Source organism: Calliphora vicina, chromosome 4 (genome assembly GCF_958450345.1).
Source record: "Calliphora vicina chromosome 4, idCalVici1.1, whole genome shotgun sequence".
NCBI lineage: Eukaryota > Metazoa > Arthropoda > Insecta > Diptera > Calliphoridae > Calliphora > Calliphora vicina.
The window spans coordinates 87760310-87778705 of NC_088783.1; the positions used below are offsets into that span (position 1 = coordinate 87760310).

The window sequence follows — 18396 nt, forward strand, 5'->3', positions numbered from 1 at the left end:
AAAGTGCAGAATATATATTTTATTGAAATCGGTTTAGTTTTTTTAGGAGTTATTGTCGTGTGCACCCTGTAGTAGGGCAAAATTTAAAAAGAAGAAGACGAAAAGAAAGTTGGCAACGCAGGGAGGTAAACAATTTGACAGCTGGAAAATAGGAACAAAAATAAAGAACTACACTGCAAATGGCTGAAATTGAAAGAAAATATTGGGAACCATATTGGCAACCGAGGTTTCTCGGTCCCTAAAAACTAAAATGCCGGCCCTTTTTTATTTTTTCCTGCCTAAGAAGAAGGTGGAGCCCGTGGCCGTCAGTAAAATCTGCATTTAAATTGAATTTTTTTTATTTTTTATTATTCATTTAATAAATTACAAATTTAAAACTAAACTTAAAATAAAACTTAAAAATAAATAAAGTAATACATCAAATTAAGTAAAACAGAATAATAAAACTAAAACAGCCAACGCTGAGCCACGCCATCGCCAGCTCCATCCATCGTGGGACTACTCTGGCAAATTCGCACCATCAGTCCTGTGGTGCACAGGTATTAAGGTTTTCGACATAGTGTACTCCTTACCCGAACGACAGGACGAACGGAACCAGCCCTTTTAAATAATTTCCATATATAAAAAGAAAATATATAAAAAAAAATTTTTTAGAAAACAAAAAAAAAAGAGAAATATATATACGTTAATAGGCATACCTTGCGTTAGTTGCTCGAAGCCAGTCCGCTGGATGAAATTGTTCCAAGCGTGCGCGAGAATGATAGGATTGAGCTCAGGCCTAGTTAGGAATAATCCCGCGGTACATTTCAACTCATAGGTTGCCGGAAACCTGTATATACAAAAAAAAAAAACACAAATAATTTAAAAGGTCATTATAATATTTGTTTGTTACTTACCGGAAATACCCGAACCGACGATAAAACGGACGGACAGAAAACCATCCTGCAACCACCTGGCGTCGAGAAACTTCCATCCTTGAACCTGAAATAAGAGGGAAAACTTTAATTAGAATTAAAAAAAAAAAAAAAAAAAACTCAAAATAAAGTAAAAACTAAATTGTATAAAATTAAAATTTGCTAAAAACTAAAATTTGTTAAAATCCTAAAACTAAAAAAAAACTAAATTTGCTAAAAACTAAAATTTGCTAAAATCCTAAAACTAAATTTGCTAAAACTAAATTTGCAAAAAGGCAAAAAAAAAAAAAACTAAATTGGATAAAATTAAAATTTAAAAAACTAGAATTTGTTAAAATATTAAAACTAAAAACTAAATTTGCTAAATTTTAAAACTAAAATTGTTTGAATAATTTAAACTTAAAATTTGCCAACATTAAAATTAAATCCTAAGGAAACCTTGTTAAACCTCTCATTTTAAATAAACCAAACTTTTTTTATAATGTTTAATTGAATTTCTAAAGTGTTATCATTAGTATGATGTGGTAATTTTTTAATAATCGGCGGTAAGTAGGGTGACTAAATGTTTGCAGGGAAGATCTGGGACGTCGAGGAAGATGACGTCATGGCGAGGATGAATCCTCGAGAGGGAGGGTCATAATTTGTGTATAGGTATGACCGTAGGGAGATGCAGGACTACTTTTGGCCCCTTTTTATAATAAATACCCCAAATGCTGGTATGAATTTTGTGTCAGTGTGTGTTCGTGGTCCAGATTGCCGGCAAGAACCACCCCATCCGGCGAGCTTTAGCCGCGCAATACGCGGGCATACCAGCGCCGCTAGCAATCTGGCCACTCAGTCCCTTTTTGTTTATTTTGTTTTCTGTTTGTTCTTTTAAACAAACAGCTGACCAGCACACCACTACATAATGGCGCCCAACGTGGGGCCCGAAGTAGGTCCATAGACCAAATGATAGGAACTATCGTTACCCTGAAATCTACGTAGGCCGGTTAGGTTAAAAAGAGTCCCTAGCTGTAGCTACGTAGGCGGACGGGATAATGTATTGACATTTCTAATTTTTTATTTTAGTTTCAATAGGTATGAATCCCTAATTGCGCATGATACCTATTGTTCTCACAGATGTAAGTCCCGGTCTCGAGGACTAAAGAGTCCCGATCGCGTTGCGACATCTAGTGTGGGCAATAGGATCATCCGGAATTCTGGATTCATTCGGTGCTATCCTTTCCTAACGACTTGAGGCTTAGAGATAATAGACACAGTTTATTCTCTAAATGCTCAAGTTGGAAGGAAGGATAGCGACTACATCCCTCTAGATTACAATAACCCTAAACTAGTTGTCTTAATGTAAGAATACTTACGTTTTAGTGCTGCAGGAAGTCTAGGAAGGTAGTCCTTGAATACTAGGAGAACGTAATCCTGGTCAAGTTGCACCTCATTAGTACGTGCTGTAGAAAGACAGTTAGTTCTTGTTCATCCTTTTGTTGTTTTGTTATTTGTTAGTACTCTGCATCTCCTGAAACCAGAATAGGAAAAAAGAATTAGGTCATATCTATACACAAATCAGCAATGTAAATTGTGAAATCTTACCTGCAAACTTTTATTTACCCGAAAATGCCGCCCGCATACAAGTTATTTAAGTTTTTAAATTTTGAGTTTTGCTTTCATTTTCTTTTGAGTTTTTTTTGGTTTGAAAGATCAAAAATCTTTTAGTTTATATTTTCTTTTGGAACTTACGCTGCAAAAAAAAAAAAAAAAAAAAAAAATTTCTGTGCTACGAATTTCGTATTTGTATATATTTGCAATACCTTAAATAAGTGTGAATTTTGTTTTTTTTTTAAATGGTTTTAACCCGTCGCGCGAGTCGTTTAGGACAACAAACCAACGCTATGGCGACGACAAGTAATGTAACTTGTAGTACCGATACCCCTAGCACCTCATCTGTCGTGACATTTACGAATCCAACTACAACCGCAGTCAGTACAGCAAATCCTGTCGCCAGCACCCAAGCATTTCATGACCTTTCGATCAGTTCCGAGGGTGCTAACCAGACGGTAGTGTCTCCAACCTTTCTGAGTGAGACCGCGCAAAATATAAGGAGAGAAGTTCGAGAGAGCATGGCAGGCCAAGGAACTGATAGTCCAATACAAGTCAGTGATGTTCAGAACATTGTGAGTGCCTCGGTTGGTTTACACCAAATACAATTTATGAAAGAGGTTGATAACAAAATACAGAAAGCGTTGGACGATATGAAGCAGCTTATATTGTCGTTGCCAATGGCTAACCCCGCTCCAATGCCAACAATGTTGTCCCCTATTGATCATGGAGTACCCCAAACCGAGCCACCAAGAACCTTTTTGGAGGCACAGCCGTCGGTTTATGGTCAATTAGCAACGCCACCTGGCCAGCCAACCTTTCAACAACCACCACCTTTGATTCCAGCTCCAAATTATGTGCCTATCGGTCCAGCAGCTCCCAGAGTAGTAGAAGCTAGTATCCAGCCGCCTCCGGTGCAAACACAATATGAGCAGCAACAGTCGCTACTTCAGCAGCAAAATCCCCTGCCGCTTATCCAGCAGCCGGCGGCCTGGTATAGTCAAGTGCAGCAACTTTTGCCGCAGGCAAACCCACAGACATATAGTCAGCAGCCAGCGCAACGACTTAACCAGTCACAAACAGTATTGCAATCACAAAACCAGTTACCATATGTTCAACCGCAGCAGTTCAATCAGCAGCAGCAATTATGGCCGCAGCCGCAGCCAGGTCCACAGGCTAATTTGCGATGTCAGAGTGATTCTCAAACTAGGTATCCACAGGATACTTGGTCCAGGCCCGCCGCTCTACAACGGCCACAGCAACCGCCTCTAAACTACAACTTGGCAATGTCCATGCCAAGACCTCAAGAGTCCTTGGACAAGTTTAAATTAGCTAAATGGGGCGTAAAGTTCGACGGTACGAATAAGACGATGAATGTTCAAGAATTCATATTTAGAGTTGGAGCTCTGAGAAGAGATTATAGTTGTTCCGATGATGAGATTCTGCGCACTTTCCATCTCCTTTTAGAAGGTCCCGCATTAGACTGGTATTGGGACTACCGGAAAATGGTCCATATTAATACCTGGGAGGAGCTGGAAAAAGCCCTGTTGGCCCAATACCGCCGGTTCGAGCAAGAGCATGAGGTTCAAATGAAAATCCTGAACCGACGGCAGCTGCCGCAGGAAGCTTTCGACGATTTTTATAACGCGGTCATCAAGCTCCGAAACCAGCAACAGCACCCATATGCGGAGGAGCAGTTGGTGGAGATCATGCGTGGTAATTTAAAACCATCATTGGCTCAAATGATGTTTTCAATGCGTCTTAAAACGTTGTCCGAGTTTGGTCGTGAAGTAAGGCGAGCAGAAAATTTGATAGCCAACCAAAGGCAACTATACCAGCGAGCTAATGTCACGCATCGTGTAAATGAACTGGTTTGTGAGGACGAGGATTTGTCTCTGATAGATTTGGAGATTGATGGTATTCGGTCTACAAGTCACTATACCTGCTGGAATTGCAAGGTCGTCGGTCATAGTTTTGTCGACTGTCCCGAGCCCATTAATAGACAGTTTTGTTTCCGGTGTGGAAAGGATAACGTGGTGGCTCCTAAATGTCCCAAATGTCAGGGAAACAGGTTCCGGAACCCGTCTCAAACTGGGGAGACGAGGTCGACCGAGGTTTAGGCCCAGTACAAATTAAGGAAAAACAACAACAACAGCAACCACAATTAAGAATATTAAAGAATCCGAATAGGTCGGAGTTTGAGTTCAAATCTGAGCCTCGGCTTCGAGAACTCAAGCCCCTGCATATTCGGATTCAAGAGTACAATGAAGCAAAAAGTAGAATATTCGGTCGAGTGACAAGTAAAATTAGAAAAGCCCGTGAGCGCTATAGGGCAAGAAAAAGAATACGCCATGAAATCTCGTCGGCTTCACTTTACGAGGGTGAAGACTCACGTTTGTATACGCGGTTAAGTATAGGAGGCCAGGAGATAATCGGTCTACTCGATAGCGGGGCAACGGTCACGTGTCTCGGAAAGAACTGCGTGCAATTCGTGGCAAAAGCCGGTCTGAAAGTACATGATTTCAGTACCATTATTAAAACCGCGGATGGCACGAGTCATCCAATTGTAGGTCGAGTTAGGGCTGAAGTTAGGTTTCGTGAGGCGGTAAATGTTATCACATTCTATTTAGTGCCTACTCTGAATCGAGAGCTCTTCTTGGGGGTCGATTTTATGAAGGTTTTTAAAATGTTTGCCAGTCTAGAGAGTCTTACGACCAATGGAGTTAGTCTCTGCGAAGAGGCTGATAGTACCCTAGATGTCGTGACTCATAAGCTGACCCTGGATCAGCGACAAAGATTAGATTTCGTCAGATCAATGTTCCCCTGCTACAGTAAAAAGGGCTTAGGAAAAACAAATTTGGAAATGCATACGATAGATACTCGAGATGCAATTCCAGTTAAAGATCGTCACTATCCTGTCTCCCCGGCAGTGCAAAAGTTGATGTACGCGGAGCTCGATAGGATGCTTGACCTCGGTGTGATTGAGCTTAGTGAAAGTCCATGGAGTCATCCGGTTACTCTGGTCCGCAGGGGCGAGAAAAACCGGCTGTGCCTGGACGCACGTAAGCTCAATGCACTGACAGTCAAGGATGCCTATCCATTGCCGCACATCGAAGGTTTGCTCAGTCGTTTGGGAGACACGATATACATCTCTAGTGTCGACCTAAAAGACGCGTTCTGGCAGATACCACTAGAATCGTCCAGTAAAGAGAAAACCGCATTCACGGTGCCAGGACGACCACTCTACCATTTTACGGTTATGCCTTTTGGGTTGTGCAATGCGGCCCAAAGGTTATGTCGTTTAATGGATAAAGTGATCCCCGCAGCACTTCGTGATAGGGTTTTCGTCTATCTGGACGATCTTTTGATTGTATCTCCAGAATTCGAGACACATCTGGAATTGTTGAAACGTGTAGCTATCTGTTTAGCAAACGCAGGTCTAACCATCAATGTGGCGAAGTCTAAATTTTGTTTTAAGGAGTTAAGATATCTAGGATACATAGTTGGAGGTGGCAAACTGAAACCTGATCCGTCCAAAGTAGAAACCATTACTCGTTTTGCTTACCCTAAGACAGCAAGACAGGTGCGGAGCTTCATGGGAGCAACAGGCTGGTATAGGAAATTTATACCAGACTATGCTACCATTGCAGCCCCAATCTTTGAAACGCTGAAGAAGGGTAAACAATTCAAGTTTTCGGAGGAAGCCAAGGTCGCGTTTGATCGTCTCAAGGAAGCTCTAGTTTCGAGTCCACTCCTTAATCATCCTGCCTTCAACAAACATTTCTTCGTTCAGTGTGACGCGTCTGACGTAGGTATTGGTGCCGTACTTTTCCAGAAGGATGATTCCGATGGAGAGCACCCAATAGCCTACTTTTCACACAAACTAACGTCAGCGCAGAAAAACTATTCTGTAACTGAACGAGAATGTTTAGCTGTAGTCTTGGCGATTAAGAAGTTTAGGCCCTACATAGAGTTGATGCCTTTTACCGTCATTACGGACCATAGTAGTCTGAAGTGGCTCATGAGTCATAAAGATTTGACAGGTCGTTTAGCTAGATGGAGTCTACATCTACAATCGTACGATTTTACGATTGAACACAGGCAGGGGAAGCAAAATGTAGTACCCGATACCCTCTCCCGCTATGATATGGACGAAATCTCGTTAAACGTACCTAAACTCATTGACCTAACTTCAGTTTCTTTTCGGTCCGAGGATTATTTAAGTCTGGTAGAAACGGTCGAGAAAAATGCCGATCAATTGCCGGATTTAAAGGTCGTCGATGGTTTTGTTTACAAACGTACTAAGCCTTACGACGGTATAGCTACGAATGAAGATTTCGCGTGGAAGTTATGGGTACCGTTAGATCTGACAGAGGACATCATTAAAGCATGTCATGATTCTCCACAAGCGTCGCATGGAGGCGTCGGTAAGACTCTGTATAGAGTGAAGGAGTATTTTTATTGGCCCAATCAAAATGTTCAAGTAAGAAATTTTGTTAGAATGTGTCAAATCTGCAAGGAATCGAAACCCGCGAATTCTACGCTCAGACCACCAATGGGTTCCGAAGTACAGTCAGAACGACCTTTCCAACGCATTTTCATAGATTTTCTTGGTCCGTACCCGCGGTCGAAAAACGGAAACATATATATTTTTATCATTTTAGATCATTTAACTAAGTTTGTTTTTTTGAAGGCCTTGCCTAAAGCCAGCACCAAGAATGTGGTGAAATTTTTAATCACGGAGGTTTTCCATAAATTTGGAACCCCGGAAACAATCGTTTCGGACAATGGAAAGCAGTTCGTGAGTAAGGAATTTGCGGATATGATAGGGAATTTCGGTGTCAAGCATGTTAGAACTGCAACTCACTCGCCGCAAGCTAATGCATCCGAGCGGGTTAACCAATCTATCTTGGCAGCCATAAGGTCGTATCTACAGGAAGACCATACAGAATGGGACAAGCATTTGTCCGAAATTGAGTTTTCCTTAAGGTCTTCCGTGCAGTCGTCCATAGGAGTTACGCCTTATTTCGCCTTATTCGGAATGAATATGATTGGCCATGGTAGTGTATACCAATTGGCACGAAAACTTAGAATCTTAAACGATTCCGAAACTAACGTCATTCCGAATGCGGATAGATTGGATTTGATACGGCAGAGAATTCGTGAAAATCTACATAAAGCCTACGCTCGCAACGAAAAATCGTATAACACGCGGTGTCGTCCAGTCAAATTCATACCCGGTCAAGAAGTCTACCGACGTAACTTCCGGCAGAGCAATTTTAAAAACAATTTCAACGCCAAATTCGCCCGAAAATTTCTTAAATGCCGAATCGTCCGACCAGTCGGTAACAGTTTATATGAGGTCGAAGATTTTCAGGGGAAATCGTTGGGGGTTTTTCACGCCAAAGATTTGAAGCAATAGCTTCAATATCTTTGGTGGTTCTAGTCCTAACATTTCTTCCTGAATATCTACCGGTGACAGCGTCTACTAGTCACCTAATATGTGCCTAAATGGGTACCTATTTTCTAATACGTGTTGTCGAGTCTTCATATTAATCTGTCTTTTACTTATTTGCAGTGAATTTCTGTTTCGCATAGGTGTTGATATATCCTGAGCAGTACTGAGTTCTGTACATATCTTTCATTTATATCGTAGTCCAGTGAGATCCATGGCTACTTTGGAATGAATAATTGTTTGTTTGGATCGACTTAAGCCAACGTTTCTAAGCTGGTTACATGTGTAACCGGTCATTACCCTATTAGTAGGTGCAACCCCATCAAAGCCTTCCGGTACTGTGCCATTAAAAGCATAAGGGTTATTAGTCACCTAGGGCAATAACACAATTCTGAGTCCGATCTTACAGCGAGCCGATACCAAAGGAAACAAATGGGACAATACATATTGGAAGAGCAACATGTAGTTGGTCATTCCGTAAGCAGATTGTCACTGGCTGAGATATAAATGATTGGTATTACAGAATCTTCAGTTTTGTCCAGGATATAATCAGTAACGATACTAAACACAATTCATTTGAAGTCAGTAGTAATAACAAGTAGTTTAGGGCCTTGTTTCATAGTTTTTCTAAACTTTATTTTGTTATTACTACCGATTTCTGCTCTAATTATAAAAGGATATGTTTCCTATGGAGTCCGATTTAGACTACCTAAACTAGCTGTCCAGTCTTCCTAATATACTTTCTAATATCAACTACTTTTATTAATATTCACTCACCCGGATTATCTGCTTCATTATCCGTTCTCATTTATCTTCTCTATTGTTGTTGTTATAGTTGTTGCCACCTGAAGAAAAGTTCGAAGGACTTTAGTAGGGATTCAAATAGTAATAAATTTAAGTTTTAAATATTTCATTACAATACTTGCCAATTCCCATGAATTCCACTGAATTTGGCTTCTATATGGTGTTTTCGTTCCTTCGGTTCGTCCTTCTCAGGGACACTTGAAGTCTTAACAACCTGTAAGGAAACGAAACTTTAGTTTTTATTATTGTAAAGTTAGCAATAAAATTTTCTAAAAGAATATTTATGAATTGTCTTATGAAAATGTTTATTAGGATTATCTTTTAGAAAATTTTATAACCTAACACTCTTATTTCTATTAGTGTATAATTTTAGTTTTAAATGAAAATGTCAAGGGGCATTTCTCGCCAAAGATCTAAGGCTTCAGCCCGAAAACTTTGGTGGTTTTGGTCCTTGCTTTTCCACCTAACTCTCTAATAAGAGACTTACCTGACCTTTCAATAGGATCTCGGTCTTCCACTTCACTTTCCTCAGGTGTTGAATTAGTATTCTGTAAAGAAAGTGGAAGCACTAATTTAGTTTTTGTTTAAGGTAGTTACAAGGGGTATTTCCCGCCAAAATCTCTAGAATTTACTCTACGAGCTTTGGTGGATTTAGTCCTTGTATTACAATGGATAATAAGTAACATTATTTTATTTTCTTTTATTTTTATACTTACGAATCCTAAACAAAATCCAAGGCCAGTTTGAAGTTCAATATCCTCTAGAAGTTTAATCTGAAAATATAAAGAATTCACGTAATTAGTAAAATTATATAAAGAAAAAGAAAAGAAAAAAAAAAAACACAAAAAAACTATTAAAAATAAGAAAAAATTATAAAAAAAAACATGAATTACAAAAAAAAAGCCTTTTAGTTTTTAAATAGTTTCAAAATTTTCATTATTTATCACTTATTTTAAGATTTTTAATTTTCATTAGCTTTTTAGATCACAGCACACTTTTTGCGAACACCCGTTTTCGTTATTTAATACACTCTTTTACACAATAGTTTTATTTGCATTTTTTACCTAAATCTCACAATAGTTGTTATAAACAAGTTTTTTTTTACTCGCTTTAATACTTTCCTTTTCATCAATTTCTTTTAATTATTCTCAAAAAATTTTTGTTTAATTTCCTAAATTTTAACTTTTTTCACTTTCACTGAAATTTTGCACACCACTGTAAAAAATTTTGAGTTTCAATTAATTAACAACACCATAGCCCAGTTCAATAGTTTTTTTTCTTTGTTTTGTTTCAAAACGTACACTTTTATCCACGCACTTTTTGTACTCACTGTATTTTCCAAATTTTATTTTTTTATCACAATAACACATTACACTCACTTAAAACACTTTTATTTAATTTTTTTCACACACACTTTTCACACTCACTGTAGTTTCAAAAATTCCTAATAGCACTTTTACTTAAAAAACACTTTATTTTAAATTTTACACTTAAAATTCATTTTCACTTACCTTGCACATGTCCAACTCCAGAAATTACATCAGCACCTACCCAATAGCTAACTGTAGCCACATTCCTGAAAGACAAACAAAAAAATGCATTAAGAATTTTTGTTGCCCTTGAATGAATTAAATAAATTTCTACTTACCAATATTCCACCAGAATCTGCAGCATCCTCCGTCTTTTCCTGAAAAGAAAATATAAAAAAAAAAAAAAATTAAATTAGTATTTTTGGCATAAATTTGTATTAAAATTTCTAAGTAAAATTAAATAAATTCAAAAATAAAAATTTCATTAAAAAGTACTTACCATTGTAGATCACCGCCATTGAAAATATTAATAAATGCGTATTTTTGCATTCCCTCTCCTCCCCTTCCATTTCATTCAAACAGCTGTGTAGTAAAATCAGAGTACGTCGCCGCACGACCAGTTTTAACGGCGGTACAGAGTCGCACTTTTGTTTGTGAATGGAATAAGGGTTGCCATATCGCAATTTTTGTTAGAAGTAAAAAAAATGCCCAAAATTCCAAAAAAAGATTTTAAAATTAGGGACATTCATAATTTCAGGGCGCAAATTTTTCCACCCCATTCTGTATCCATAAATGGATTACAAAATGGTACGGTTTGTCGTGTGCACCCTGTAGTAGGGCAAAATTTAAAAAGAAGAAGACGAAAAGAAAGTTGGCAACGCAGGGAGGTAAACAATTTGACAGCTGGAAAATAGGAACAAAAATAAAGAACTACACTGCAAATGGCTGAAATTGAAAGAAAATATTGGGAACCATATTGGCAACCGAGGTTTCTCGGTCCCTAAAAACTAAAATGCCGGCCCTTTTTTATTTTTTCCTGCCTAAGAAGAAGGTGGAGCCCGTGGCCGTCAGTAAAATCTGCATTTAAATTGAATTTTTTTTATTTTTTATTATTCATTTAATAAATTACAAATTTAAAACTAAACTTAAAATAAAACTTAAAAATAAATAAAGTAATACATCAAATTAAGTAAAACAGAATAATAAAACTAAAACAGCCAACGCTGAGCCACGCCATCGCCAGCTCCATCCATCGTGGGACTACTCTGGCAAATTCGCACCATCAGTCCTGTGGTGCACAGGTATTAAGGTTTTCGACATAGTGTACTCCTTACCCGAACGACAGGACGAACGGAACCAGCCCTTTTAAATAATTTCCATATATAAAAAGAAAATATATAAAAAAAAATTTTTTAGAAAACAAAAAAAAAAGAGAAATATATATACGTTAATAGGCATACCTTGCGTTAGTTGCTCGAAGCCAGTCCGCTGGATGAAATTGTTCCAAGCGTGCGCGAGAATGATAGGATTGAGCTCAGGCCTAGTTAGGAATAATCCCGCGGTACATTTCAACTCATAGGTTGCCGGAAACCTGTATATACAAAAAAAAAAAACACAAATAATTTAAAAGGTCATTATAATATTTGTTTGTTACTTACCGGAAATACCCGAACCGACGATAAAACGGACGGACAGAAAACCATCCTGCAACCACCTGGCGTCGAGAAACTTCCATCCTTGAACCTGAAATAAGAGGGAAAACTTTAATTAGAATTAAAAAAAAAAAAAAAAAAAACTCAAAATAAAGTAAAAACTAAATTGTATAAAATTAAAATTTGCTAAAAACTAAAATTTGTTAAAATCCTAAAACTAAAAAAAAACTAAATTTGCTAAAAACTAAAATTTGCTAAAATCCTAAAACTAAATTTGCTAAAACTAAATTTGCAAAAAGGCAAAAAAAAAAAAAACTAAATTGGATAAAATTAAAATTTAAAAAACTAGAATTTGTTAAAATATTAAAACTAAAAACTAAATTTGCTAAATTTTAAAACTAAAATTGTTTGAATAATTTAAACTTAAAATTTGCCAACATTAAAATTAAATCCTAAGGAAACCTTGTTAAACCTCTCATTTTAAATAAACCAAACTTTTTTTATAATGTTTAATTGAATTTCTAAAGTGTTATCATTAGTATGATGTGGTAATTTTTTAATAATCGGCGGTAAGTAGGGTGACTAAATGTTTGCAGGGAAGATCTGGGACGTCGAGGAAGATGACGTCATGGCGAGGATGAATCCTCGAGAGGGAGGGTCATAATTTGTGTATAGGTATGACCGTAGGGAGATGCAGGACTACTTTTGGCCCCTTTTTATAATAAATACCCCAAATGCTGGTATGAATTTTGTGTCAGTGTGTGTTCGTGGTCCAGATTGCCGGCAAGAACCACCCCATCCGGCGAGCTTTAGCCGCGCAATACGCGGGCATACCAGCGCCGCTAGCAATCTGGCCACTCAGTCCCTTTTTGTTTATTTTGTTTTCTGTTTGTTCTTTTAAACAAACAGCTGACCAGCACACCACTACATTATAAGCGTTTAAAGATGTTACTAACACATATGCAAAAACGTGTACATGTGAACCTTAAGCTAAAAAGTAAACAAAGCAAGGCGTGTTTGTTCAATTTGTTGTTGTAAATAAATAAGAGAAACAAACAGTATTGATTTCGCTCTGTTTTAAGTGAGAGGTGTTATAGAAAACAAAGAAGTATACTTTAGTAATTTAAGTCTCAAAAATATATGTATTTTGATGGTGTTTTTTTTATTTTCTAACTCCCATATGCATAAACAATTTTTAAATTTATCAAATGTTTATAAAACTAATTTTCAAAATTTGTTTTATAAACCTTTGACAAATTTAAAAACTGTTTATGAATATGGGGGTAAATATGTAATTCTACAAAAGTAAATAGTTATTTGATAAATGTGCAGAACTATAATTGTGAGGGTTTTCAAACTTCATACGAATCAATTACTTATCACTGCATGAAGTTTAATCAAGAATGGGACGGGTCGGAAAAAATGGTGAGTCGGCTCCCATACAAAGTAAATTCTAAATATTTTGTGAAATATGCAAGATTCTTCAAACTTAGTCTTGCATAGTTTCGCTGAAATTGTTCGGGATTGGAATAGTGGGCGTGGTACACGCTATACAAAGTATATAATCTATTTCGAATATCTGTAAAACTATAATTGTAAAAGTGTTTAAACTATCACACAAAATGGGAGGGGACGGAAAAAGAGGTAAGTCACCACCCATACAAAGTAATAATTGCAAGGTTCTTCAAACTTTGTCCGACTAGCTCTCTTACTATTTTACACAGATTGGCTGAAAATGGTCGGGATTGCATTAGTGGTTGTGGCACAAAGTAAATAATTAATTTTGAATATCTGGAGAACTATAATTCTAAAAGAATTTAAACTCTGTATCAATCAATTTATTACCATTCTACGGAGGTTAGATAAAAACGAATTTATTTGTGTTCCCTGTTCGAAGTTAGCTAAGCATGATCGGCTTAGGTGGAATGACCCCTCCCTTATAAAGGAAAGTTAAAGTAAAGCTTGATGTTTACATAAAGGTTTAAAAATGGGTGGGATCAGAGCAGTGAAGTGGTATCTCCCATACAAAATTAGATAGTTATTATCGAATATCAAGTGAACTATAATTGAGAGATTCTCAAATTTTGTATGTGTTATTTTCGAATTTCCATTCATATTTTTTTTTAATTTTACTAGGGTAGGGGTAGCGAAGTGCACCGGGTTATGCTAGTAAACATAAAAGCATTTCATCCTCTTAATAATTTTCGCGCTTATTGTCTCATTTTGTAGCTGAAAATCATAAAAAACTAAAAATTTTACCGGAAAAATTTAAAAAATTGTTGAACAACATAAAAATATATGTATGTATGTATGTATGTATGTATGTATGTATGTATGTATGTATGTATGTATGTATGTATGTATGTATGTATGTATGTATGTATGTATGTATGTATGTATGTATGTATGTATGTATGTATGTATGTATGTATGTATGTATGTATGTATGTATGTATGTATGTATGTATGTATGTATGTATGTATGTATGTATGTATGTATGTATGTATGTATGTATGTATGTATGTATGTATGTATGTATGTATGTATGTATGTATGTATGTATGTATGTATGTATGTATGTATGTATGTATGTATGTATGTATGTATGTATGTATGTATGTATGTATGTATGTATGTATGTATGTATGTATGTATGTATGTATGTATGTATGTATGTATGTATGTATGTATGTATGTATGTATGTATGTATGTATGTATGTATGTATGTATGTATGTATGTATGTATGTATGTATGTATGTATGTATGTATGTATGTATGTATGTATGTATGTATGTATGTATGTATGTATGTATGTATGTATGTATGTATGTATGTATGTATGTATGTATGTATGTATGTATGTATGTATGTATGTATGTATGTATGTATGTATGTATGTATGTATGTATGTATGTATGTATGTATGTATGTATGTATGTATGTATGTATGTATGTATGTATGTATGTATGTATGTATGTATGTATGTATGTATGTATGTATGTATGTATGTATGTATGTATGTATGTATGTATGTATGTATGTATGTATGTATGTATGTATGTATGTATGTATGTATGTATGTATGTATGTATGTATGTATGTATGTATGTATGTATGTATGTATGTATGTATGTATGTATGTATGTATGTATGTATGTATGTATGTATGTATGTATGTATGTATGTATGTATGTATGTATGTATGTATGTATGTATGTATGTATGTATGTATGTATGTATGTATGTATGTATGTATGTATGTATGTATGTATGTATGTATGTATGTATGTATGTATGTATGTATGTATGTATGTATGTATGTATGTATGTATGTATGTATGTACAGTGGTGGCCACCAATTTAAGACAAATACTTGAATTTTTTTCATCAACTGAATTTTAAGTGCGATAGAGCCAAAATTAAAGGACCTCTAAGGGTATGAAATTTATTATTAATGTTTCTAGTTTCTGAAAAATGTTTGGAAAAATTGGTAAAACATATATGGACAAAGATATGTGGAAATACGTTCACCCACCTCAGCGAACATCCGCTGTTAATAACATGATATGACCGAAACTAATGGAACTAAAAATACGAAATTTGGTCCGAATATTTTATAATAATAAAAATATAATGATATAAATGTGAGAAAATATGTTTATTTAAAAAAAAATTTTTTTGGTCAAGTTGTAGAAACATTTTATGTGTTCGTGGTGAATATGTATGAATTAACACAGTCGAATAAAACACACTTGTGTGTTAAAACAGTCCTCATGCATACATATTTGAGGAAATATTTGAAAAAATAATTGCCAATCACGTGGAATTTAGCAAACAATTTTTGTCTTAAATTCCTGGCCACCACTGTATGTATGTATGTATGTATGTATGTATGTATGTATGTATGTATGTATGTATGTATGTATGTATGTATGTATGTATGTATGTATGTATGTATGTATGTATGTATGTATGTATGTATGTATGTATGTATGTATGTATGTATGTATGTATGTATGTATGTATGTATGTATGTATGTATGTATGTATGTATGTATGTATGTATGTATGTATGTATGTATGTATGTATGTATGTATGTATGTATGTATGTATGTATGTATGTATGTATGTATGTATGTATGTATGTATGTATGTATGTATGTATGTATGTATGTATGTATGTACGTATGTATGTATGTATGTATGTATGTATGTATGTATGTATGTATGTATGTATGTATGTATGTATGTATGTATGTATGTATGTATGTATGTATGTATGTATGTATGTACGTATGTACGTATGTATGTATGTATGTATGTATGTATGTATGTATGTATGTATGTATGTATGTATGTATGTATGTATGTATGTATGTATGTATGTATGTATGTATGTATGTATGTATGTATGTATGTATGTATGTATGTATGTATGTATGTATGTATGTATGTATGTATGTATGTATGTATGTATGTATGTATGTATGTATGTATGTATGTATGTATGTATGTATGTATGTATGTATGTATGTATGTATGTATGTATGTATGTATGTATGTATGTATGTATGTATGTATGTATGTATGTATGTATGTATGTATGTATGTATGTATGTATGTATGTATGTATGTATGTATGTATGTATGTATGTATGTATGTATGTATGTATGTATGTATGTATGTATGTATGTATGTATGTATGTATGTATGTATGTATGTATGTATGTATGTATGTATGTATGTATGTATGTATGTATGTATGTATGTATGTATGTATGTATGTATGTATGTATGTATGTATGTATGTATGTATGTATGTATGTATGTATGTATGTATGTATGTATGTATGTATGTATGTATGTATGTATGTATGTATGTATGTATGTATGTATGTATGTATGTATGTATGTATGTATGTATGTATGTATGTATGTATGTATGTATGTATGTATGTATGTATGTATGTATGTATGTATGTATGTATGTATGTATGTATGTATGTATGTATGTATGTATGTATGTATGTATGTATGTATGTATGTATGTATGTATGTATGTATGTATGTATGTATGTATGTATGTATGTATGTATGTATGTATGTATGTATGTATGTATGTATGTATGTATGTATGTATGTATGTATGTATGTATGTATGTATGTATGTATGTATGTATGTATGTATGTATGTATGTATGTATGTATGTATGTATGTATGTATGTATGTATGTATGTATGTATGTATGTATGTATGTATGTATGTATGTATGTATGTATGTATGTATGTATGTATGTATGTATGTATGTATGTATGTATGTATGTATGTATGTATGTATGTATGTATGTATGTATGTATGTATGTATGTATGTATGTATGTATGTATGTATGTATGTATGTATGTATGTATGTATGTATGTATGTATGTATGTATGTATGTATGTATGTATGTATGTATGTATGTATGTATGTATGTATGTTTTTTTTTTTTTTTTTTTTTTTTTTTTTTTGGACGTAGTGATAGCGCGCTATCAACTAGTGGCCCTACGACATCTCCAATCTACCCTGGGACCGCGTCAGCATTTCATCAGGGTAGGTGGTTTATTTTGCGTTCACGTTCTCTTTGGTTTCATTCCTACGTCCTCCTAACGTGGGAGGTTCGGAACTATGGAACATCTGTCCTTGATGACTGTGTTTATGTATTTCTCACAATGATTCCAGTCGTCTTTCGATCGTAGCATTATCTTAATTATGGTTTCTGCTGTTATTGTTTCCCCCATTTTATTGTACAGTTCTCGCCGTTCATTTATCCATTTTGGACATTCAAAAAGTATGTGTTCTACTGTCTCTTCTCTTGATTCACATGCCTCACAAGATGCTGTGTCGCTTAGTTTAAATCTATGTAGGTATTGATTAAAGCTACCATGGTTTGTTAAAAATTGCGTCATGTAGAATCCCACATTTCCATGAGTTCTCTCTATCCACTCTTGTATGTTTGGAATCAGGTAATATGTCCATCTCCCCTTTTCTTCGTGTGTCCACCTTTCCTGCCATTTTATCATAGTATTGGATTTGGCATTCAATTGTATCTGTATTTTCTTTCTTTTTTGCTCTGTTGGGTTGTCATCACCATCTTCAAGAAGTTTTAGCTGCCGGTATATCTCTTCTCTTTCTAGTATTTGTAGGTCGATCGGTGGGACGCCAGCAATTACTAATGCGGCCGATGTTGAAACTGTGCGATATGCCGATATAATTCTTAGGGCACTAATCCTCTGAGGTTTTTGTAGTTCTCTTATGTTGCATTTTTGGTTCATGGATGTGGCAAAGATTGGCGCAGCATATAGTATTTGCGAATGTACAACTCCATTTATCAACTTTCTTATGTAGGGTTTTGGGCCTCTGCAGTTTGGCATTATTCTAACCAATGATGCTGCCGTTCGTAAAGCCTTGTTCCTGATATTGTTTATATGCTCCTTGAAACTCAGTTTATCATCCAGTTGGACACCCAGGTAACATAGATTGCGTTTAAGAGTAATGTTTTTGCCCTGAAGTATGATTCTGGGTGTGGTGAAAATCCTCCTTAATGTTACGAGTATGGCTTCAGTCTTCGCCACCGCTAACTGTAGGCCGTTTGCTTGCAGCCATCTATTGCATCTACTT

The 18396-nt window shown here is 35.4% G+C and overlaps 1 protein-coding gene and 2 long non-coding RNA genes across 6 annotated transcripts; 1 reads left to right on the forward strand and 2 right to left on the reverse strand.

The window, feature by feature from the left end:
* Nucleotides 1-347: 347 nt before the first annotated feature.
* On the reverse strand, nt 348-10950 carry LOC135957650 (uncharacterized). Of its 4 annotated transcripts, none has more exons than XR_010576417.1 (11): nt 10576-10949; nt 10415-10453; nt 10278-10342; nt 9483-9539; nt 9259-9314; nt 8889-8980; nt 8740-8807; nt 2273-2649; nt 897-981; nt 699-829; nt 348-600 (listed from the first exon to the last, which is right to left on the reverse strand). It is a non-coding gene; the product is annotated as an uncharacterized LOC135957650 (long non-coding RNA). The 4 variants fall into 4 exon arrangements; XR_010576416.1 differs by having other exon boundaries at nt 2273-2427; nt 2502-2649; nt 8740-8980; XR_010576415.1 differs by having other exon boundaries at nt 8740-8980; nt 10576-10950.
* Nucleotides 2952-4773, forward strand: LOC135957649 (uncharacterized). The gene has a single exon (XM_065508435.1). It carries the CDS (start codon nt 3029-3031, stop codon nt 4625-4627), a length of 1599 nt encoding a protein of 532 aa, XP_065364507.1. The 5' UTR covers nt 2952-3028; the 3' UTR covers nt 4628-4773.
* Nucleotides 10951-11185: 235 nt separating the features above from the next.
* On the reverse strand, nt 11186-11824 carry LOC135957651 (uncharacterized). The gene is made up of 3 exons (XR_010576418.1): nt 11735-11824; nt 11537-11667; nt 11186-11438 (listed from the first exon to the last, which is right to left on the reverse strand). It is a non-coding gene; the product is annotated as an uncharacterized LOC135957651 (long non-coding RNA).
* Nucleotides 11825-18396: the final 6572 nt, after the last annotated feature.

Excerpts from the sequence above, each read along its gene's own strand:
- LOC135957649 (XM_065508435.1), top strand. The coding sequence starts at position 3,029 with ATGGCAGGCCAAGGAACTGATAGTCCAATACAAGTCAGTGATGTTCAG.